The sequence below is a fragment of the Solea senegalensis genome, linkage group LG1 (genome assembly GCF_019176455.1).
Source record: "Solea senegalensis isolate Sse05_10M linkage group LG1, IFAPA_SoseM_1, whole genome shotgun sequence".
Taxonomy (NCBI): Eukaryota; Metazoa; Chordata; class Actinopteri; order Pleuronectiformes; family Soleidae; genus Solea; species Solea senegalensis.
The window spans coordinates 820240-845447 of record NC_058021.1 but is presented as its reverse complement, the minus strand read 5'-3'; the positions used below and the strand labels follow the sequence as shown (position 1 = coordinate 845447).

General features: G+C 42.3%; 1 protein-coding gene across 2 annotated transcripts in view; it reads left to right on the top strand.

The window, feature by feature from the left end:
* The window catches only part of chd7 (chromodomain helicase DNA binding protein 7), a 70078-nt gene that overhangs the window by 31192 nt on the left and 13678 nt on the right, over positions 1 to 25208 (top strand). For both annotated transcript variants that reach the window (XM_044044358.1, XM_044044367.1), the window contains exons 5-26: positions 5124 to 5271; positions 5479 to 5601; positions 7298 to 7363; positions 8988 to 9043; positions 9787 to 9901; positions 10273 to 10356; positions 10460 to 10597; positions 11876 to 11997; positions 12555 to 12798; positions 14254 to 14430; positions 14651 to 14794; positions 14886 to 14984; positions 15120 to 15303; positions 15388 to 15604; positions 16158 to 16353; positions 16541 to 16708; positions 16797 to 16976; positions 17066 to 17176; positions 18719 to 18936; positions 21032 to 21231; positions 21879 to 22038; positions 24410 to 24499. In XM_044044358.1, coding sequence (XP_043900293.1) covers positions 5124 to 5271; positions 5479 to 5601; positions 7298 to 7363; positions 8988 to 9043; positions 9787 to 9901; positions 10273 to 10356; positions 10460 to 10597; positions 11876 to 11997; positions 12555 to 12798; positions 14254 to 14430; positions 14651 to 14794; positions 14886 to 14984; positions 15120 to 15303; positions 15388 to 15604; positions 16158 to 16353; positions 16541 to 16708; positions 16797 to 16976; positions 17066 to 17176; positions 18719 to 18936; positions 21032 to 21231; positions 21879 to 22038; positions 24410 to 24499 — 3240 coding nt within the window. The remainder of the gene's footprint in view (positions 1 to 5123; positions 5272 to 5478; positions 5602 to 7297; positions 7364 to 8987; positions 9044 to 9786; positions 9902 to 10272; positions 10357 to 10459; positions 10598 to 11875; positions 11998 to 12554; positions 12799 to 14253; positions 14431 to 14650; positions 14795 to 14885; positions 14985 to 15119; positions 15304 to 15387; positions 15605 to 16157; positions 16354 to 16540; positions 16709 to 16796; positions 16977 to 17065; positions 17177 to 18718; positions 18937 to 21031; positions 21232 to 21878; positions 22039 to 24409; positions 24500 to 25208) is intronic.

Below are 25208 nucleotides of genomic sequence, written 5' to 3'. Positions count from 1 at the left end.
CTCATGGATGTATGTTCTTGATTGACACAAGGATGAACAGGTTTCACAGATTGCTATAGAATCTATAGTGTTTCCCAAACTTTCTATATGGGGACACACTTTTCAAAGACGGCAAACTGTTTACCCAAATCACAACATTAGACCATGACAAATTTGTTTGAGGCCCTTAAAAAAAGTCTCCCTGGACCCATTTGTGGCTCCTAACCCAGGCTCTGGGAATTACTGCTATACATGGTTTGTCTTGTGGGTGAAAGGGTTAAATGGAGTTGTAGAGGCTGACTTGATAAATGGAAACCTGAGTTGTATTAAACACTGTTGGTGTGAGCTGCTGAGAGGGAGGGAATCAGGTGGTTTACTTGTCCGTTTAGCTCACTCCTCTCCTTTGACCTTGCTTTCTCTCTCCATCCTTCTTTTGCGTAGCGCTCACTCTCTGCTCTGCCCGTCTATCTCTCACAGTGGAAGTACATCTATAAATAACCCAGCGCTCAGCTGCCACACCCTGCCTATGTGAGTGCATATGTGTGGGGGTTTGGTCAGGTGGGGTATTTGTGTTTGCTGGGCACTTGTCAGACAATGCATGGAGACAAATACAGCACTTTTTTGATCACACATAACAGATATTTAAGTGTTGCCTTCTGGCTTCTTTTATTGGTGTTTATGTTTTTGTGACTCATCACAGCAGCAGGTGTCCCTTACACCCTTACACCCGACCCCATTTCTGGCTTCCTCCTCAATTTGTCTCTTTCCCTCCCCATATTTTACTCCATGGCTCTGCTTCCTGTCGCTCCTTTATCCTCCCTCCGCTCATCTGAAAGGAGCATCTCACTCACTCACTGAGACACAAGCCCAGTGCACCACAGCTGTCCACAGCGTGTGTCAATGCAGTGAGTGGATGAGAGCTGGTGGTGGGTGGAGCTTAGTGACACCTGGACAGAAGCGGCTGTATGTGTAGACCTCAGATGTTGTGAGTTGTGGATTTAAAGCCCTTACCTGTTGGCAGTAAGTTTTTATCAGGGTTTTTTATTTTGGTTACTTCACTTCCTCATGCATGTACTGTTTTCCTTCAGTTATATGCTAAATTACAGTTGAAGCAGTGTTTATTGATAAGCCAGTTATTTTAATTAGGTGATGACTGAGCAGCAGTTGCTTCAGTGTGGCAAGGAAATTGCCCGAAATAGACAAGGGTCATTGAAAGTGCTTGAAATTTGTGCAAGGAAGCAGCCAAGTTGATATTTAAGTAAACGTCTCCCTTGTTTGTTACGACACCATCTACTGTTTCATGCGCCAATGCGTTGCTTGATGTGCATAGACTAGGCTACTGCAGGACAAATGGCGAGTCATAATTACTAGCAGTGTCTCTCCACCACTGACATGCGATTCCATGCAGAACACCGAGCGACTAACGTTAATCAAGAGAGAGCAAATGACGCGACGCTCTGACAAGTCACCCACCCATCTTAAGCCGTGTCAACACATTCAGTCCTTGAATTTGTGGGAATTGCTCCTGGAAAGTACTATTAGTACTATTAACACAAGGTGTATTAAGAATTCAATTGTAAATGGTACATAATCCCATTAATCAGCATGCTTGATACAGAGTGATACATAATTTACTATTTAAAAAAAACAAGAAAACATTTATGATTTAAAATATCAAAAACACACGTTTAAGTGGCGGACCATATGAAATAAATTGCTGCGCGGCATACGAGTGAGTTTAAAAGCAAATTTACTTCAGTGTGTGTTGTGTCTTGGGTGTGGGCGGGGTACGTTCAATCACGATGATAAGATTCACATTGACAGAAAATCAATCGTTTAATAATGAAAATTAAACAGAATGAGGCGGACATTTGCTCAGTCACAGATTATTATCAGCTAATCTTCACTTGATTGGCAAATTGGCATTTGTGCTTTGAAGTCCGATCAGCTCAACCTGTTTATTTATGGCCATAAATTTCCCGAAGGTCAACTACCTGCACATGCAGCTGCTCCTCCTTCACTGGCTGGACCAGGAGCATGAAGAGCATGAAGATCAGTTCAAGAACAGGGCGCAGTATGTCGTCAGTGTGGAGGCTATTATGTGTGCCGGGGAAGCACAAAATCTAGACTATGGTTAGAGTGGAGGTAAAAAAAAAATACCAGACGGAAACCACTTCAGCCAGCAGCCGCTCGTATGACCCTGAAAGTCGGAAAGTGCAGGCAATAAGGACAGGACTCATGGAATTGATAAGATAAAATGATTGTTAGTGGGTTGGGTCGCTGATATCACATCACTGCCACCAGCAGTGATTACTGCAGCTCCCGTCAAATCAGAAGCTGAGATGTCGATGCTGTGATTATTAATTTTGTACCCATGTAGGTGGCAGGAAAACAAACTCTGTGTAGTTTGTACTACAATAATAATGATTATACTTTCTCCACAATTATCTGGGCACCCTCACCCCCAAAATACCCTGGTTGCGGAACAGTTACGCTGCGTCCATTCTAGTCAATGTGTCAGAGTCCACTGGTTTGCGAACGTCCGCACGTCGGAGAGGAAGTAGAAAAATAAATGATCCAGTTTACTTTTCAGTATAAAACGTCCTGTGCTGACACCACATCGTATTTCACTTAAATACATCACAGAAAGAAACCTTGCAAGCCCGGCGCGCTCCTCTTTCTTCGGTCGGTAGAAATACTGCTCTGTTTGTTGTGTTTACGACATATACGCTTTATATCTTGCGACTCCAGCTGTCCAGCGGCGCGGAAGCGGGCAGACGTGTGTAAATTGGCGGAGCTGTGCGGATCAGAGCGCGGCACATCCATTCTGCAGTGTGTTGTGGGGGTCAGATCTTGGACTGGTATCGAGTATCGTATCGGCTCATCCCTAGTAAAAAGGTTTCTGAATGGAGTGATAGCAGAGCACAAAATAAATGTATTTACGCCTCAGAGGTTTTCACACGTGTTGAATTGTTCGACCCAGTGAAGATATCGGGCAAGTGGACAGAAACATGTAGAGAAGGAGTTGAGGCAGCAGAGGTAAAGAGTGAGGAGATGGAGTGAGCACAAAGAGTCGGAGTGATGGAGAAGTGAGGCCACGAAGAAGCCAGGAAGAAGAGAGGGCAGAAGGCAGCCAAGTGGAGAAGTGTGTGTGTGTTTGTGTGCATGCATGTGTGTGTGTGGCCAGATGGCTTCAGCGTGTGGCGACCAGCCAGAGGAACAGGTGCAGGTCACATGACCAGCCGTTACCACGGAGATCGTGATTGCTCTTGGCGTGAGGATGAAAGGAGAAGGGCCCCAGGGATACAGAGGGGGCGAGAGAGGAGGAGAGAGAGAGGCACAGAGCAGGAGCGAGGGCGAGCGACATAGGCACAGAGTGGGAGAGCGAGAAATGCAGGCATACAGTACTACAGAGGGCAAGATCAGAGTGAAGCCAACACACACTCACAGTAGAAAACACATTTTATTTTGAGTCCATGTTAAGTGAGTGATTTATGTGAAGTGAGCAGCACAGTTGAGTTTTGTTTGCTGGAAACATTTCTCCTGGATTTTATCTGATGTTACAAATTAACGTTAACTCCTGCTGTTAATCTGAAAATCTTACTGTTATCTGTTCAATGCACTTCAGCTTTTTTTTTACACTGGGCAAAGATCATTTATGAAGAGAAACAATCACATGCTAATGCAACTCGCTGCTGCTGGAAAAAGGTACAAAGATAAAGGGTTTGTACAGTATATTCTACAACTGCAGAAAACCAACTCCAGTATTTGTATGCTTTCAAAAGTCAACCGTGTACAGACAGGCACATGGGAATTTTTGTGCGGAACATCCAGAGTCAGTCATTTGAAAGGCAGAAAAAAGAGAATTACAAAAATAAAGTAGACGTGCCAACAAAACAAGGCAAGGCAACAGTGATCCGGCTGTTTATCATCTTAAATACTTTCATATTGTACCGCAGGAAACGGTCAAAACTAAGATGAGCAGATAAGTTGAAGGCTTAGCTTGTTTAATCAGGATTGCTTAATGTTAATATCAAATCCTTTATTTAGTATGATGAGGTCTCTCTCCACAGAGTTGACTGTGGTTGACATTTTCTCCCCTGCTACCAGTTGATTGGTTGAAAAGAGTCTGTAGACTTTGCAGTGGGTGACTCCAGTTCTCCCAGATTGAGCCGGCTCCGCTTGCTTTCCATGCCAGAGATTAGAGGAGGCCTGGGGGCCTCTTAACCCTTCCCCCCTCCTCCCTCTGGGGCCTCTCTCTCTCTCCCTGTCTGTCTGTCTGCCTGTCTCTCTCACATTCTCTCTCATTCCGTGTGTCTCTGTCTCTCTCCCTCACCCTTCCTCTCTGTATCTCTCTATCTTGCTACCTTGCTCCCTCCGCCTCCTTGCAGTCTTTCATCATATTAACCCCCTGTGTGCCAGAGCCTGAGGCACACTAATGATTTCTAAATGGGTAAATCAAACATGGCGACCACCCCTGGGAGACACACACACACACACACACACACACACAGGTTTGTGTAGCTATTCTCCTTCAGACACTGCATTGACTTCCATTCATTTTCACAGCCTAAACAGAGTCTTATCCCTGACCCTGACTAGGTAACGGGGAGTTGTACCCTTTTACTTTTCTTGTGTGTCCTCTTAACAAAATGCCACCTTTCATTCAACCTTTCTTAACCTTCAGTAAACAGTATTTGCGTTGGCTAGAAAATGCACAATGACTTGGTACATAGACGGTCCGATGGCTTGCACAGTTTTTAAGTTTTACGTAACCTCCGGTGTTTGTCTGTGTGCCACTGTGCTATTGCAAAATGTAATTGCACAATACATATTCTTGCTGGATGTCATATCCTGATATACAGGGTCATGTGACATAGAATGAAGCCTGTAAACTCACCGTCCCTTGCCATCAGTGATTCCCTCATACTCTCATTCCCTTTGTCCTGCTTAACCATAACTATTTAATGCCTAACCTTAACCTTACCGCTATTCAAATCTGCTTCATTAGGACCGGGTTACTGATCCGAAAGTGTCCTAAAGAGGTGACACGCAGAGAGAAATGCCCTGTGGCGTGTAAAAATGTGACCAATCTGTGGATTGTTTTTCATCGTAAATTCATTTTTTTCCCTCTTTCATTGCAGCAGTAAGAAGGTGGTCGAGACGGAGGTTGGGGCTGGCAATGCTAAGAAGGATTCCAAGAGGAAGAGGGAGTCGTCAGTCAGCGATGATGTGGAGGTGAAGACTCCACCTCCGTCGCCTCAAGAAGAGGAAGATGATGACGGTGTACAGGTACGCGACCCATGAATGATTCTATACACCGATCTCTGACTTTCTGATCGCGTTAAACTTCAGGACATGTCCAGAATCGTGGTTAATCAGCCTGTGTAGATAGACAGAAGTGTCGTTGTGGCTAAGCACACAGGGCCTCTCTGCCAAATTCACATGATGCATCAGCGGCGACACTGACACCGCTGTGTCTCTTCCTTTCACCTGCAGAAGCGCCGTTCCAGCCGGCAGGTAAAGAGGAAGCGTTACACCGAGGATCTGGAGTTTAGAATTTCAGACGACAGTGGAGACGACTCATCAGCACCTAAATCCCCGACTTCATCTCAGCAACAGGTACAGCTTGTGTTTCCTTTACTGGCTTATTACACGTTGGTGTGCAGCCAAAAAGTGATAGAGTGAGAAAATACATTTTTGTTTAAAAACACAAACTCTGCTCTTTTTGTTTGAAAACTCTGGGGCTGCAGTTTAGTGTGGACAGGCAGAAACACGAGCGCTTTGGAAATGATGTGCAGTTCCCCACATTCACTTCCTGATTGTTCTTATCAGTCGCGACTGGATTATCAGCTGTGAATGTAAAGCTCGGTTTAAACTTCCTCTCAGTTTGTGGTTGCATAACAGAAATCCTTCCTCTTACTCTTCACCAGTGTTTTTTAGTCTGAGTGGTAGATATTTTCTGAAACTAAAGCACATAAGTGAACATTTAAGCAACGGCTTCCTGTTTGCACTGAAATACTCGTCGAGGTGCAGATTGTTTTCATTTAAAAATGTATGGATGTAGCCACTCTGACAAAGTTATTCTCTTGTGGCCAATAACAAACACTCATCAGCAGAAATGCTTTTTTTATTATTATTATTATTTTGGATTAATATCTCATACCAACAGACATTTCCAACAACTGGTTTATGTCATAAACAGTCACACAATCCTGTGTTCATGAAGGTTGTTCTTACCTTTTTTCTTTATTTAGATTAAAGCTTTTCAACACATTTTAATAGTTCTTCTCAGTCTGCCAAAATGTCGACGTAGTGCTGATATGAATGTGCCCGGGAGGTCTGCTGTCTCAGGGTTTATTTATTTATTCATTCTGAGCTTATTAAAATAGCCTAACTATTTTAACCACAGGATCAACATATTGAGCTTGCAGTTGGCAAAACAAGTGTAATATATGCTGAATGGAGAGCTTGCCCTAATTTTAAATGGAATAACTTTGTGACTTACATGTGCTAATTAATTAATCTGCACGTGCAGCAGTGGCAGTACTGCTGTGGATATCTGTGGTTTCAGTCTTTGGTTCAGAACACGGACCATATGCGTCTTCAAGTTTGAGGCTGTTCCGGTAGTAACGCTATATTAAATGTTTATCACATTTAAATGGAAGTCTGTGAGACTGACCTTCACTTGATTGACAACCTCAGTAAATATTTTCTGGACGACTTCATGGTCTCAATTGCTAGATTTGGATCTTCTATAGTAAAACGTGATGTCAATTTAGTAAATTATGTTTCCATTGAAAGGAAAGTGGATGATTTTTGCAAAATGTTAATATGGCACGATCGATTCATCTGATTAATTGAGTACTGTTCCATAAAGTGTCAAGTGGTTCAGAATCATTAAAAAAAGGTGATGAATTAAAGGCAAAACTGTAGTAAAGTTTGAGCAGGTACTGGAAAAGGCACAGGTGTTAACTTTATGTCCAGTAATCTAACTAAACTTATAAGTAAAATAAGGATGTACAATATTATCGGCACAATATCGGTATCTGCAGTTATTGGCTGTAAAATATATTATCGGATATATCGACAAACACGCCCATGATCTGCCGGTATGACTAATGATTACAACAGTAGACTTTAAAAAAAAGCGCCCACCTCCTTGACTCTTATGCCGGTGTCCTCTACAACTATTTCTGTTTATTTTATGAAAGTAATCGGTGCGGTCCATGTTTTGCCTCTGCATCTGGGTAAATATGGATTCAAGCTGGTGGTATAGTCATGTGACGGGCTGTTTTTCTTTAATGTGTGATTTCAGGATGTGGCTGAAGCTGAGGGTCCCATTGTGGAGAAGATCATGGGTCTGCGCACCTCCAAAAAACAGGTGAGACACACACACACACACACACACACACACACACACCAGTACAATAGACAAGCCCTCATAGTCACTCTAGCTTGAGTCATGGTTTACGTCATCTGATTAGCCGCTCCACAGCTGGCCTAAGCAGATTACACACACACACACACACAGTTTCAGACAGTATTCATTTGGTAAGCGGAGACAAGACTTCTTATATTTCGGTGCGTGGAGCTTCTGGTGTGTAAGAGAAGGGTGTGTGTGTGTGTGATTGACTGTGTGTGTGTGTGTGTGTGTGAAGACTCTGCTTTGTTTTAGATGGCTCGTCTAAAGAAAGCTCATCCCTGAGCCAACACATGCGTGCACATGAAGTTGCCAGCCAACTTTCCTTTGCTAGCCAGCTGACACACACACACACACACACACTTAAACACACCCTCGTGCGAGAGTGCACGTGCACGTGCGCACACATTCTCAGAGCACCATTCAGAGTTGACCCTGCGCTTGGCTCGCAGCCAAAACCACAACACTAGCTACACCAGACACCAAGCTAGCATTTCCTCAGGCAGGGAGTGTGTGTGTGTGTGTGTGTGATTGATGATTCATGGCATTACAGTAGTAGTGGCATGGTTGGAAGTGTGTGTGTGTGTGTGTGTTACAGTAGTGATGGGGAATGGCTGTGCTTTAAAGAGCTAATTATATGGTATTCATTTCCTCTTTGTCACAGACGCTGTCGTATAGGGAACAAACGTATATTGACCACACAGGGAGCTGAGCACCTACAGGTGTTTGAGTCCCTCCCCCCCCATTCAGTTCAAATAAAAATATAAAAAAGATATTTCACACATTATTTAAAGCTAATTAAAATAATGTGCGTTTTAAAAAGAGATTTAAAGGCCTCATCCGCTCTGAGCTCTACTTGAGTGTCTGTTGTCACTAATTGCAAAATCTAATTTTCTTAATTTTTTTCTTTTTTTTCTTTTCTATTTATCCCCCTAAGTTTTTTATTGTATTTGCTTTTTTATCCATATGGAACTTGCATTTTTGAGCATTAGACCATTGAAACATCCCAGATTAGTAGTTTGCTGTCGTTTTGGGGTGGGGTTCTGTGGAATGTTTGCAGAAAACATTTTAAAAACAACAAAGAAAAATATATTAAAGGTATATATCTGCGTCCATGGGGATGAGACCTAACTTCCTCCGACCTAATGTCCTCATCTTTGAAGCATGATTCATATTTGGCCAACTTTGCCTCGTACGCAACTGCACACTGTGATACTGACGGAAGATGGATTAAACAATATTTTCGCTCAGCAAGAGAATATCAAGCAGCGTGCAGCCTCTTTCAAACGTGAAAATGTCGTGCCTTTTAATCCACTCTGCTGTTGAAATGTAAAAATCAGGCACTGTGGGTAAAATAATGGCCCGTTTGGTTCCGTGTAAACAAACGTAAAGGGACGTAACGCACACGGTCTCTGTCGAAAAGGAGGCTTTAGCCTCAGTGACCGACCTGCAGGTGTGACACTAATAGGCAGCACCACTTCACCAATTCAACCATGTTGTATAACAATAATGAGCCACTTCTGCTCTTTCACCAATGCCGTTGCTATATTCACACTTATTATTAACCATTTTTTTCCCTTTCCAGCTGGAGGAGGGGGAGGAAGTGGAGGTGGAGGAGTTCTATGTCAAGTTCAAGGGCTTGTGAGTAACACACCATTTTTTTTTTTCTTTCACAGCAGGCCTTCCTTTTTTCTTTTTTTCCACACACTCCAGCGTCTCCAAAGGCTTTCAAGTGTGAAAAGCTCAGTATATTCAGCCTGAAAGCCTCTGTGACTGTATTCCTCCCCCCGTGTTTATTTTGTTACAGATTCACTCTCATCAATAACACAAAAGTGGTCGTTTCCCATGATGCCACTAAATCCATGCTGTTTTTATCCGGCTTTTCTTCTGGGGATTTTGGGGGGAATTCCACAAGGAAATGTGATGTTATTTTGCTCTTCACATCATTTAGGTTCACTATCTTCAGAATGTTTATGGAGAAAAACAGTGATTTTTTGGTTTTTTTTTTTTTCAACGCTCACTCACACAATTAAAGAAAAGGTGGGAAAATATGCTTATTGAAAGCATCCTAAAAGAAAGAATTGAGCATTGATAAAGTTCTACCAATCTGTATTTAAGTTATAATTAACTATTCCTGATGGGAGCCAAAGCTGATAAAGGTGCATTGCAGGGTACTTTTATTCGAGAGTGAATGCCAAATAAACACAGGATCAAAAGGGTTTTTTGACCAGTGGGAGTGAGATGTAATGAAAAGAAGATTCATGGACTGTCCAAGCAGCAGTCCCAATCTACCAGTCTTTAGTTGTTCATCCTGCATTCACCTTTAACCTTTCGTTGCAACACTACTGTGTTCCCTGACTCTGACTCTGTCTCTCGTGTCTCAGTTCGTACCTCCACTGCCGCTGGGCAGAACTACAGGAGCTGGAGAAGGACAAGAGAGTGCACCAGAAGATCAAGAGGTTTAGGGCCAAGCAGCAACTCAACAGCTTTATAACTGAGGTAAGACGTGAGCTCCACATTATCTGCCCATGAACTTATTGCACGTCACCATATTGTGAATTTGATTATTCCATTTTTGTTTTTAAATCTCATTAATTTAAGACTACGTACACAAAACATTTGAATCTCCAGACAAAGTGTTAAAAGACATTTGACAATCTGTATATATTATGTGCTGCTCGGGCTGTTTTTAATAATATATTAATGCTACGTAGGAAGAAAATGAACTTGGGATGAGTGAACTTAAGATGAATTTAAATGGTTTCCTTATTCATATGATGCAAACATGAAATTATCTGACCAACAAATGGACTTGTAATGAAACGGTCTCCCTTCCTCGGAACAATAAAAGTCAACTTGCTTCTCTGCAGATGGACGATGAGCCTTTTAACCCGGACTATGTGGAGGTGGACCGTGTCCTGGACATTTCAGAGAGCACAGATGAAAACGGAGAGGTGCTTTGATCTTTTCTTGTCATCTTTTTGTGGCTCTGAGCCTCGGGCTTTCCTCTCAAACTCGGCACACTCACCGAATCTCCCCCGCCTGTTTGTGTGTCAGATGGTGACCTTATATTTGGTGAAATGGTGCAGTCTGGCCTACGAAGACTCCACGTGGGAGCTGAAGGCCGACATCGACCAGTCGAAGATTGACGAATACGAGCGCATCGTGGCTCGCACACCCAACACTAAGAGAGTGGTAAGTAGCCACGTGTGTGTGTGTGTGTGTGTGTGAGAGAGCGTTTGATGGATGCTCTTTGGGTGCTATCAGTCTCCTCCCAGTAGGCGTGTGCATGTGCGTGTTTGTGTGTGTTGGCCTGCCGCCTGCTCCTTCCTCCTGCAGATTTACAGCTCCCTTAATGCTCTCCACAGGGCCACGTTCTTGCGGTCTTACACATTCACACACACACACGCCCTGCTCTTGTGGCCAGACCAAACCACTAACTGTGTGTTTAATGCTGAACAGAAGCAGCTGACTGGCTGTGGTCTTTCTCTCCATCACTCCTTTCTTTTCCTGTGTCCATCTCTTTAACTACTGCCTACTGTTTCTCTTTGAAAGACCATGTTAGAAAGGCTCCAGGGCAGCACATGGAGGCACTTATATTTTTAGCTACACTAGTGCTGTGGCTCAGGGGATGGTTATTTTGACTAACAGAAAAAATGTGTGCGAATGTTGGACCACTTCTGACCGGGATTGAGCCGTCTCAAAAAACGGAATCTAATCAATCTGCTGCTCACAAATTCAACATGTATATAGTTTGGTGCATGATTACACTTCCGTAGAACTAGGGTTGCATGAATTCACATGGAAAGTTTCCACTTTGGAATATTTGGGAAATTTCTGGAACTAAAGTTCCCAATCCCATGGAAATTTACCAGGAATGTTCTGCCCCTTTGCAACACGATGCAGAACTAAACCACAATCCCATTTGTGTTCCAATTTTATAAAGATGTTGAAAGAATCAGAAAAAGAACTCTAAACTAAACAAAATTATCATGACTTCCTGTCAATTCCTGCTCCTGTAAAAACATTGGCTCTTTAAAGGTTTAGTGTGTAAAAAAATGTAAGCTTACCCCTCACTTTCCATGTGGCCGCGAAAGTACAGTGGCCTTCATATACCAGAAAGGATGTAATTCTTCATTTGCAAAGTAGCTCTGGCTGATTTGATCCTTTTGGCCTGCTGCGGAAACATGGCGGTGCAAGATGACGGCCTCTGTAGAGCAAGGCCCTTTCCTAAAGTATACATCAACTTGTTATTCTAAAAACCAAACAAATTTTAAACCCTCTTAAATGTTTCACACTGGTCCTTTAAATGTCAATCAACTTGCTGGGTTATATCTGAATTTGCTATAAAACCTAGTTTAGACTCAGCGTTACTTCTTCTAAAATGACCTGTTCTCCACTGCTGCTTTGACGGGGATTAATAAACCTCAGAATATTTATTCTTTAACTTGAAATAATTCCTCCTGTGTCCAGGATCGGCCTCCTGCAGCTGACTGGAAGAAGCTGGAGGGCTCCAGAGATTACAAGAATGCCAACACACTCAGGGAATACCAGCTGGAAGGCCTCAACTGGCTGACTTTCAACTGGTACAACTCGTAAGTCGCAGTAATCATTGTTTTGTTTTATTATTGGAATTAGTGTTACCATGTGACTGCATGTCACGATCTCCACTGGACCGTGAAGTGGACGTTAATCTTGAGTCTGACAAACATTTGTACTTTTTTCGTCTGTGTTATGAAGGCGTAGCAATTCTAAATGATCTGGAATATCATGGATATGAGATTAAACTCCAGGACTGGAAAAAATGAAGAAATTCACTCTAATCTTTCCGTCCAGATGACAACTCATTAAACACAGCAGTGAATATTTTCCAAATCGTTTCACGTTTTGTTTTTATATTTCATTGCTGGTGTGGAAAACAGACTTTGCTTTGGAAAAGCAGTGCTAATAAACGGGCGGGGGAATGTTTTTAGATCATGGAAACCACGTTGACATCATCAAACTAAATTATATAATCTTACAGATGGTGGAGTCTTTCATAACTGGAAAGAAGGCATTACAGCATTCACCTGTAGAGTGATATTGAAATAAGAATAATGTGAAATACAGCCTCACTCATGTCCACATCTTTCTTTTTTTCTCCTTTCTATAGACGTAACTGTATCTTGGCTGATGAGATGGGTCTGGGAAAAACCATCCAGTCCATCACGTTCCTTTATGAGATGTACTTGAAGGAAATCCAGGGGCCATTCCTGGTCATCGCCCCGCTCTCCACAATCCCCAACTGGGAGCGGGAGTTCAGGACCTGGACTGAGCTCAACGCGGTGGTCTACCACGGGAGCCAGGCCAGCCGCAAGACCATCCAGGCCTATGAGATGTACTATAGAGACGCACAGGTGAGTGTCTGGTTTGAGTTAGCCTAATCAATGATGGCAGTAATAGCAATGGTCTGTTATGGCCTTACAAGAAACCACTGTTTCAAAATACAGACCAGTAAGCCAGAGTAGTAAATAAATAACAAATAATATCAAAGAGATGCATTTCCTGGCAGTTTTAATTCATCATAATCAGGACAAAATATATTTAAAATCTGTCAACGTCTTAGCTAAGCAACTCAAGACCTCCAACTACTTAATACGTTTGCTTTAACATAACATCCACCACAGCTATTACGTTAGATTTGTGTATATGGTCTTAATTTTGGTTTTAACAAAATGTCTTTTTGCCATTTTGCTTCAAATTCTAACTGTGTTAAAATGTCTTTTTATTATGAAAAGTCAGCTGTAAAAACACCACAGTGTCTTCTACAGATGGTACAGTAGATGGAAGATATGATGTTCTTGTGCGCGTGTGCTTATGAGGGTCAGCAGATCTAAAACCAGCTTGGTCAGGAAGGGGGAATGGACAGTGTCAAATCTTTACAGTCCTCAATCTTTAAACTGTATACTGTCAGCTCTGACTAAAGAATGATACGAACATCTCGTCGAGTGACCTTTGCCACAGTGAGCCTGAGAAGAAAATAAGATGTTGGCTTGTTCCTAATCCAGGCTGAGACGATCCTCAAGGTCACTGAGCAGGGACGCCGTGTTCTCCTGTCCTGTCCTGTCTGCTTTAATACATAAAGCAGGGACATGCAACACAGACATGAGCCCATTTGGTTCTACATGGCCTGTTATTAGATTTATATAATGTAAATGGATGGTGTGTTGTGTTATTTGACCTGGTTTGAATGCAGGAGACAAACCCAAGTGGACAAACCTGTTTTTGTATCAACGGAAAAGCTTTTTGCAGTTGATAAAAACAAGGGCTGCGAAATGTTTGTTTTCATAAAAGATTCATCCGATGATTATGTTCATGATTAGTCATTAGGTCTATAAAGTACCTCCCATACCTCAAAATAGCTATGTCCTCAAATGTTTTATTTTCACAAACCAAAGATACTGAGTTTACTGTTAAATGAAACCAGAGATTCACATTTCAGAAGCTAAAATCAAAATAGTTGAAGATTAAGTCATTGATTTATCATTGAATAATGGATTAATCAGTCATCGTGATTATATATAACAGATTTGAAGGATAACAGTTACACTCTTAAATTCTACACACACATAAACTAAATTTAATTATTTAATTAATAAACTAATACACAGTAGAAGAAGTAAAGAGGAACTGTTTTCTATCCCTTTATAAAATTACAGTTTCTGGACATAAGACTTAGTCAGTGACGCACAGCCGTATTATTCTTACATAAATGGGGTCAGCTGGTAAAGGATGTGGAAACAAAGACATTAAAGATAAGTCTTAATTAACCTTTCCTCCTCATTTGTCTCTCTTGACCTTCTTCCCTCCAGGGTAAAATAATAAAGGGAGTGTATCGGTTTCATGCGGTGATAACAACCTTTGAGATGATTCTGGCCGACTGTCCGGAGCTTCGCAGCATCCCGTGGCGCTGCGTGGTGATAGACGAAGCCCACCGCCTCAAAAACCGAAACTGTAAACTACTGGAAGGGCTTAAAATGATGGATATGGTGAGTGGCAGTTATTGGGAGATGGGTGTTTAGACACAGAGCTTAAAATAAGATGTTTTGTCTAGTGGAATTCTTTTTTTATTTGAAGACACGTTGATAAATTGGCTTAGGACCAGTGTCATGATAAAATAATTCCTGTGTTTAATCTGTCCTGTCGACATCCTGCATTCTTTTTTAGAAACTCTAAATATGTCTTTCCTGTCTCTTGTTTCTCCTGCAGGAGCACAAAGTTCTGTTGACAGGAACTCCCCTCCAGAACACTGTGGAGGAGCTGTTCAGCTTACTCAACTTCCTGGAGCCAGAGAGATTCCCGTCTGAACAGACATTCATGACTGAATTTGGAGACCTTAAGACTGAAGAGCAGGTAAAAGAACATCTCACTTTCCAAACGTTCATTCTCGGTTTAGTAAATTCCCTCTCCAGTTGAGTTAAGATTGTTTGTGTACATGTTTTAGGTTCAAAAACTGCAAGGCATTCTAAAGCCCATGATGTTGAGAAGACTGAAGGAAGACGTGGAGAAGAACCTGGCACCAAAGGAGGAGACCATCATTGAGGTAGGATGTCTTTGCATATTCAAGTTATGTTCTCCTTTAGCAACACGAGCAGAACAACAAAACAAAACTTTGTTAAGAGGTGGACTTTCTTAAGAAATTAGTAACATATTCATTAACTGTTGTTGTCATCATCAGGTGGAGCTGACCAACATCCAGAAGAAATACTATCGGGCCATTCTGGAGAAGAACTTCACCTTCCTGTCTAAAGGAGGTACAGGGGGAGGAGGAGGAGGTGGCGGCGGAGGATCCAGTGTCCCCAACCTTCTCAACACCATGATGGAGCTGAGGAAATGCTGCAACCACCCCTACCTCATTAATGGTAAATACACGCACACACACACGCACACACTGCCATGGTGTTTCACACTCATGATTTATCATCGTTTGTTGTGATCTTGTTTAGGTGCAGAGGAAAAGATTATCGAGGAGTTCAGGGACTCCCACATCCATGCAACTGAGATGCCGGACATGGCCCTCCAGGCTATGATCCAGGCTGCTGGCAAGCTGGTGCTCATTGACAAGCTGCTGCCCAAACTGAAGGCAGGAGGACACAGAGTCCTGGTGTTTAGTCAGATGGTCCGCTGTCTGGACATCCTTGAGGACTACCTCATCCAGAGACGGTGAGTGGAAACGGTGCAGAGTTTAATCTGATGGCAGTGATCAATGGAAAATAGAAATGTTCTATTCCATAGTTTTTGATTTGAGGCCTTTAATCCTTTGTGGATATATGCTGATTCTCAGTAGCTGCTTTCAGACCTGCAATTAAGTCTAAATATTCTCCAGAGACTGAGTGTATGTAAGAGTGCAAACGTCTGCAGATGTAGCTCCAGACTCTGGACAATGTCTGATTTTCATTTCATGTCTAAAAACAGCTCGAGTGATATGATTCTTACCAAGCTTCCCAGTCTGCATACAAAAATTACATTTTGTACCAAAAATTGTTAAAATAAGTGAATACATGGCAGCAGAATGTATCCACAAAGTAACAGGTGGGGGAAACTTGATCTGGCACACTCACTGCAGTGATTTAATAGGACTGAAAGTGGAACTGTCATTTCTGAATTTAAAGTGACAGAACACTTTAACCATATAACATGTTAAATTTTAGACTGTCTCATTACAAGCTGGATTTGCACCGATAATTCACACCTATGCTTCAAACCCTGTGTTCAGATACCCCTACGAACGTATCGATGGCAGAGTTCGTGGTAACCTGCGGCAAGCAGCCATTGACCGTTTCTCCAGGCCGGACTCGGACCGATTTGTCTTCCTTCTGTGCACGAGAGCTGGAGGACTGGGCATTAACCTGACTGCTGCAGACACCTGCATCATCTTTGACTCGGACTGGAACCCTCAGAATGACCTGCAGGTACGAACCACGCGATGGTCGTGATCTACTCTTTTGTGATGACTGTTGTTGGTCGTACTGTAGTTGTCATACAGCGTCAGGCTTTTGCTGGATGTAGTTTACTTCACAATGTCCTCTTGTGGATTAAAGAGTAATATTCTCTACAGAACAATGTTTCTAAATGTCCATTTGTGCCCTGATCCACCAGGCCCAGGCCAGGTGTCACCGTATCGGCCAGTCAAAGGCCGTCAAGATCTACCGCCTGATCACCAGGAACAGCTACGAGAGAGAGATGTTCGACAAGGCCAGTCTGAAGCTGGGGCTCGACAAGGCCGTGCTGCAGAGCATGAGTGGACGGGAAAACGCCAACAGCGGGGTACATACGTCAATAACCTTTTGGTTAATTTATTTCCCGGAAGGCTTGTCCACATTCCGTCTAATCACTGACATACTCTGCGTTGCAGGTCCAGCAGTTGTCCAAAAAGGAGATTGAGGACCTGCTGAGGAAGGGAGCTTACGGGGCTCTAATGGACGAGGAAGACGAAGGCTCAAAATTCTGTGAGGAAGACATCGACCAGATCCTCCAGAGACGAACGCACACCATCACCATAGAGTCTGAGGGGAAAGGCTCCACGTTTGCAAAGGTTTGATCTTTTCCTCAGTCTAAAGAGTTAAAAGCACTGTGAGTGAAAATAACCTGGAGTCGACCAACACGTCTCGTCTCTGTCTGCAGGCCAGTTTTGTTGCGACAGGCAACCGAACAGACATTTCTCTTCAGGATCCAGACTTCTGGCAGAAGTGGGCCAAGAAGGCTGAGCTGGACCTCGACGCCATGAATGGACGGGTAAATACTCACATACGTACATCACAATCACATGGAACATACATGTACCTGGTATATAAAACACTGTAGAGGACACAGACCTGGTGTAGATACTGTATATAATAATTGAATGCATCCCCTTCAGGGTTCTGAACAGGTCCTTGAAATCCTTGTTTACCAGGTCTGAAAGGTGCTTGAATTTTGCTATTAAGTGCTTGTAATTGGTCTGCACAACAAATGGCTTTCTGCACTGAAGGTTGCCCATTGAAAACACTTTGGTTAGTAGTTATTTTTCTTGAACCTCACATTAGGTTAATTAGAGGTCTCTCTTTAGATTAGAGTCTAGGGCACTCTCTTTTAAACTATTAAATACCTTTAATGTGGGAGCATGGTCATCTTAAATCTTACAGAAAACGTGTATATACCAACACGTGTCAGCCTCAAGCCTTCATCAGGGTGTGAAGAACCTTTTTGCAAAATTAAAACAAAAAGAAAAAGGGTTTTCTTTGACATTGTTTGAAAAGTTAGCTTATTAGATGGAGGGAAAATGAAGACTGCTTCACCTGGCCGTTATAAAACACAAGTGTGCTTGTTTATGGCACGATATTATCTCTTTAAATGTGATTTAAAAAAATGTGAAAAGAATCACGCAATTGACCTTGAAAGAGCTTGGTAGTCGCCTTTGGAAAAGGTGTATGAACTCTCTACCTTGTTGGTCGTGTCCTTTTATTGACCAGTGTAAGGGAAAGGCAAGTGAGCTGGCAAGAAATGGAACAAGACCGAAGCAGAGAGAGATTAATATTGACAGTTGAGAATCTCCCCTCTTCCATAATTACCCATGTTTCCCTGCTCTCGCGTGTGTGTATGAGTGCATAAGCTGCTTAGCTCCACTTAACAGAGCACAGATGCTTAGAGGGTACAGAGATATCACTTAGGCAAGAGCTTAAACACACACATACCCAAGCTCAGTCACACTGTTACACAAGCATTGACGGGCATCTTTATATTCTTCCTTTCCTCCCGTCTCTGTATTTGCTCACTTGTTTTCTTTGAGTGTCCGTCCCTCTTTATTTCTTCACCTCTCCGCTGCTGCTGCTGCATCTGCGTCTCTCGTGGAGTAACCTCCACCGACACAATTACTCTTACTCCAGCTCTAGGAGCGTGAATATGGGCTGCTCCCCTGGGATTTCTTACTGTGTGATGTTCGAATGAAAATAACTGCTCTGTGATAATTGAAGAACTAACAACTGCCATGTTTGCACATAATAATGCGACTGTAAGGGGAGACGGTGTAATTAATTGAACAAAAATTCATTAGACAACATAATTAATGTCAGGGAATGTTTGAGCTGGGCAGCAATTTTCTCAGTGTCATAAAATACCCAATTAATCTGTTTCTGTGTGATCACATTGTGGATACATTACGGGAACAAAGCACAAGCTATTTTGCATATTGTTATTGTTGCATTTCCAGCCATCTGTAACTGCATCCAGGTTGCATAAGGTATTGTAAAGCCTTCAAGGCATGTAAATGAAATGTTATCGTTTATATTTTTCCTCCAGAACACACTGGTGATTGACACGCCCAGGGTGAGGAAGCAGACGCGGCACTTCAGCAGCGTCAAAGAGGACGAGATGATGGAGTTCTCCGAGCTGGAGAGTGACGACGACGACGAGCCGAGCAGCAAACCGTCGTCTAAACCCAGGCGACCCCAAGAAAAAGCCCAGGGCTACCCCCGGTCTGAGTGCTTCAGAGTGGAGAAGAACCTGCTCATCTATGGGTCAGTCATATATTCACATTTTATATAAACATCAGTTATTCAGGGTTCCCACGGGTCCTTGAAATCTTTGCGAGTTTGTGAATTTAAAAAAAATAAACAAAGAAAATAACACATTTCTGTATAGGTAAGGAAAGTAAAATTTAATAGCTGCCCCCCATCTTAAGCTCTTCAGTACTTTTGGTCCGTGAAAGTTCTTGAAATATCCTTGAATTTGATGTCAACCAACCTGTATGGGAGCCCTTTTTATTTGAAGTGATAAGTAGTGTTGTCTTATAGTGAGATAGTAGATTGTAACAAACCAAAGACTCCATCTCTTTCCAATCGTTTTCAAAAACACTTCAGAGAACTACATCGGTGTTTGCAAACCTGAAACCATGTCGGTTCTTCTTAGTTTGTAACGTAACGTTGTTTAGTAACGTTGTTTAGTAACGTTGTTTTGAAAGTGCGACTACACACATTTCAGCTAGTTTTGTCTGTTCAGGCTGGTGCAAATAGAAGTCCTGCATAAAGCAAGACCGACACCTAAAATACAACCTTTCCCGGGGTTCTTTTACTTTTACAATAACCTTTTATCATTTTTTCCCAACATGGCTGTCTTGCACACTTTACTTAATCCCACCCTCATAGCCCATTTATTTGGTGGGCAAGACATTGCAGGAAGATTTTTCTTTTTCTTTAATTGAACCATTTGGTTGCAATGGAAAAGACGCTGGAAGATTATGGGCCCAAATGTTATGACAGTATAAGATTTTTCAAACTAATCAATATTGACGATTATTACGAATAATGAAATTAAAATATAGATTTTTGCTCTGATCCGTCATATTGTCATTGCAATATTTAATATTATTGCAGGTTTTCCTCATAGTCACTGAAATTCACTTTTCTTTTTGACGTCTTGTCATTGAAAAAGCTTCCAGTTGTCCTTCAGGAAATGTCTCAGCTTGACATGTTGTAAAATCTACTTAACATTAATTTCACCATCACGACAATTATCGGATACAATGCAAGTTTCTGTTCCTCTGCAGCGACACTCACAATTCACAATAACTGGCCTGAAAGTGGGATACAGGACTACAGTATACTGCACACACAGAGGCAATTGACACACTTACCATAGATTGTGATGAGTCTGGCGGAGCCATCCATTTTCATGGCTGATTTGGCGTGACTGTGTGTATGTGTGTGTGGAAGAGGGAAACAGTGGCGCTACTGAGATGTCAGCGTTGTTATTGTTACAGTCTAGTCTTTTGGCTCGAGGCTGTAGGACACAAAAACACACACTGACTGGGCCTGTCCTCGCTGCTCAGCGCTCTGTTGTCTTTTCCCATCAGCCACCTCTCTTCTCCCTCACCCTCACCCACCATTTTACACTTTCTGAAATAGTTCAGAGTAATTCTGGATCACATGGTTCACTGGAGATTAGGAAGAACCCGGTGGGGGGGGGAGAATTTAGCTGAGAACAAGATTGCCACACCAGCCTGTAGGGTGGCTTGATGTTGTGGGCGGGGTTTAACTGCAACACGCACACACACACTTTCTTGTACAGCGTTCTTAACTAACCTCAACTATAAAATTTAACCCTTAAAGTTGTGAGGCCAAACTTTGTCCTCACAGTCAAACGTTGTATACACACACACGGGTTTGCGCAGCTATGCTTTTTAGGACACTGAATTGACTTTATCATATGGACGGTCTAAATATTGCGTTATCCCCAATTTTAACCATAACCGTTAATACCTAACCCTAACTCATATCCTCAGAAATGAGGTTCTGCACACAATTCTGATAAAGTTGAAACTGTTGCACGAAAAAAATGTATTTTATTGGAATCTAGTTTTTCCTAAACGGTGAGACAAACTACTTTTAATATACATTATAATAGTATGTTATTACACTACAGTAATACAGAGTGTATTCATTATGGCATTGTACGTAAAAGCACCTTTTAAATCAAAACATATGTGATTTGCCGTCACATATGTCTTGGTTTGATTCATGTGTTGCACATAGACTTGTTATAAGTCAGGAGTCGGGTTGTGTCCATGCGCTCACCAGCTCCTCCTCATCTCTTCGTCTCCATCTCGTGATGTAGTTGGGGGAGGTGGAGTGACATCCTGGCCCACGGTCGCTTCAAGCGCCCGCTGAAGGAGGCCGACGTGGAAACCATCTGCAGGGCACTGCTGGCATACTGCCTGCTGCATTACCGTGGTGACGAGAACATCAAAAGCTTCATCTGGGACCTGATCACACCAAGTGCAGACGGGACCACCAAGACCCTGACCAACCACTCTGGTAACACACACACACACACACACACCTGATTAATTCTCTAGTTGATATCTGAAATGATATCTCACACAACACGACTCAGTAAAGTAAAGATTCAGTAAAGAGCTGAGACGGTATTTCAGCACAAATCAGTTAAATATGTGAAGAAGATGTTTGCATGATGATGATATTTATTTATTTATTTTGGGTTACTTATAATTTTTATTTATATAAATCAATAAAAGCAATGCATAAAGGCAAAATAGCTGAAGCCAAAGCTGGTTTACTCCCACAAACAGGGTTATGGCATGAAAACAAATGATATATGTTAGCACTTGTTTTTACATGTTTCCACTTCAGTGTTTAATTGGTTACTGCAAACTTCAAATATTCTTGTAAATCTTGTGCAGCCTGTGCTGCATGTTTTAACATTTTGAGAACAGTTTGATGTCTTAAGGTTTTAAATCGAAAGCTTAATTTGAAAAGGCTGCAATTCTTTTTTTGCCATGACTGTTATAAAAAATGTAACATTTGCATGGCTTTAAGTTTACTTCCTCATATCACAGCACACATGCAATGAGATGTTTTCCCTGAATTGTTCAGCCCTACTATTGGAACTGCTTGAACAAGGTGCTCAGGTTGTGACTGTCCGTGTCCCCCTCCACCCGCAGGTCTGTCCACACCAGTCCCTCGAGGAAGGAAAGGCAAGAAGGGAAAGACCCCGGCTCCGCCTCAACAGACTCCACGAGCTGATTGGCTGGCCAGCTGTAATCCGGACCATTTACTGCAAGAGGATAGCTACAAGCGACACTTGAAACATCACTGTAACAAGTAGGTTGTTTTTTTTCCTCCAGCACCTGAAACACCATCACAGCCAGTCACTGTCTCTTGACTTGTTAACCTTTAGAGGCCACATACAGTTTCCGGGTTGGTTTATGTTCCCTCAGTAGAAATTTCCAATGTGAATGGAACTGGGACATTAAAACCAGGTCAGAGACGCGTGAGTCTGAGTCAACTGCAAACAGACACGGAGCACATTTTAAATAGGGGGCAGCAGTCAGCAGTCTCTCTGTTTTCTTAAGCCCAGATAGTTGGCCAGATTTCAATTTGAGGCTGGTCTGAGCAGATTATCAAACCAAATTATCCTGTAGTATGAGGGATTAACAGATGTGATATCAAATCAACAGCAGTTGGGGCATGAGCAGAACCCCGCAGTACGAAAGTACGATGTTGTGTACTTTTGTTAAGAACCGTAACTTGTACACACCAAGTTGATTCATCTTCTCAGCCACAACTTCATGCAGTTTCTCAGCACTCGACTATTAACTGACGCCGCCAGAAGCCCGCCTCCATATTCTGAAGTCACGTTAAATTACGTGAGATCCCTGAAATCATTTGATTAAAGTGTGTGGTCCTGCGCTTTCTCAGGATTAAAACATTGAAAGTCTGTTGTGTCTGTGGTCTCCCACGTTTTTTCAAAATCAACTCGGATTGAAAATCCTCCAGTGTGGGGCAGGCTTGTACACTTGTACAAGATTCTTAGTGAGGACACACACAGACTAAATCCATTCTATCGCCCCTTCTGTCTCCAAAACCAGCTCGTTTCCTTTTGGTTTCCAGTTTATTTTTGGTCCTTATGGAGATATACATACAAGTAGACGCTCTTGCTTGATGGTCAGCTCTCTCCTGTTGTCAGGGAGATTTGTTTCTTTGCCCTCCAGATTCAATTCCAAATTATATTCCCCCCCCCCACCCTCCCCTTATGGGAGGAAGTTTGTTTATTTGTGTGTGTGTGTTTGAGTGTGTGCATGGCTGTGTGCCAGGCCAGGTGCTAGGCAGGCAGCAGACCTGTTGGAAGTGTGTGAAAGACGCACGCACACACACACACACACATACATGCACACACGCACGCACACACACTTGGGGGTGATTATGTGGTGCCATCTGCTAGGCTGAAGCACAGCGTTGTGTGGCTAATCAGGCCTGGCACATTGATGGATGAGCACACACAGCCTGCCAACAACACACACACACACACACACAGCAACTTGTCCAACTTGCAACTTAATGCACAGACGTACACACACACTGCAGAATGAGTTGCAAATGACTGTCTTTAACCCCCTCACACTGAACTTTCTCTTCCCTCCCTTCCACCACATCTCTCTCATGGTTCATTTTATCCTCTGCCTCAGTGTCTCCTGTTCCAAACGCCATGATTGGCATTAAATCTTGGTGACAGATCTGGTGACAAATGTTTACATTGAACTATATCTCACACACACACACACACACACACACACACAGTCAAGCAGTGTTTTCCAAAGCCAGGAGGTCAAATCTGACTCTCATTCTCCAGCCTTGACTGAGGTGATGGATTTGACTGAGGAAGATTCTGGAGCAATTATTCTAACTGGCAACATCTGTATGAAATGCAAACGCAAACAAGTTTTAGTTGTTTTTTTCAAAGTGTCAGAAAGGGGAAAAAAACAAAATCCTCCAGGATGTTTTCCATCTGAATAATTTAAGATCAAACAGTGGTTCTGTTTGATTGCACCTCTGATACTTCACACAGCTTTGTGACAAGTGTTATCCATGTAATGAAACACCTGATGTCACACGTGAAATCATATTTAAGACAGGAAAAATCTAAATTCCATACACTGATGAATCTTTATAAACAAGCAAATTCATGCAAATAATCATATTAATAACCTTTAATGCCTTGTAGGGCTGCAACTAACGATTAATCTGTTGATTATTTTCTAGATTAATGTTTGTGTTCTTCAAACCTGGAAATGGTATCGGATGTCTCGTTTTGTTTTCTTTAACATGAAGCAAAGAAACCAGAAAATATTCACAATTAAGATTCTGAAAAATCAGAAAGTTGTTTTTAATTCTTTTAGAAGCACTCAAACCTATTAATCAAGTATCCAAATAGTTTATCAAGTAATCATTTCAGCCCTAATGCTGTGTAGGTGCCAAAGAGTCCCATTGACAATTGATCAGCAAATACATTCAGAGCTGTAATTCTGACTTTAAGCAATTCATGCAAAGATGCAAAATATTCAGTGCATGTTGCAGGTTTTGTCCTTTTCTTTGATATAAGTCATGAACTAGATTGATTGATAGATTAGATTTTGGGATTCTTCTGTCTTTGTTGAGCTTCACTAACATTTTTACCGTCTTTACTGTTTCCCAGGGTGCTGCTCCGGGTGAGGATGCTCTATTATCTACGACAAGAAGTTATAGGTGACCAGGCCGAGCGCATCCTGGAAGGAGCCGACACCAGGTTTGTATATTTATATCTACTTTACACATAAAGTCCCGGACTTTCTGTCGTCATTGTAGTGTCCCGTTTACCACGTCGTCCCACAGGAACACAGGAGACACTCTTATTTTCACATTTCTCTTCAGCTCATGTTTGTTTTGTGCAGCTTGTGAACATTTGAATGCTCCAGCTAACTGCTGCTCATTTACTGTTTAAAACAAGCCTTCACATCCCACTGCTTGATGTTTTTCTTGACCCTTGTCTGTTGGCAGTTGAACGTCAACAGAGATGGTGTCGAGCTAACGTTTCCTCTCGTGGTACTTGAAGGAAAATCAGAAACACTGTTTTACGGGTTTATACCGGGGTATGTGATCAGAGTGGAGCTGAGGAATTGTGACTCCACTTTACCAGTGTGTGAAGTATATGTGAGGAAGAGGAGGATGATGACAGAGCAAATTATCTTCAAGAGCTCAATATTTTCTCTGGTGGTACCTCGTCTAAGAAGTGTGAGAAACACAAATGGTGATAGTTTGACGTCAAACATGCCTCAGTCCAACTCAACATAAGGTGAAGCATATTGTTATTAATAGTGTTGCCCCTGAAAATATAAAATGATAACCATGATTAGATCGATTGATGTTCATAATGAGCATGAGTGTGCAATGAATTATTACTAGCGTCTATTTCTGTCTGTTCTCGTGGCCTCGTTGGCAGGTTTGCGTCTCTTTGT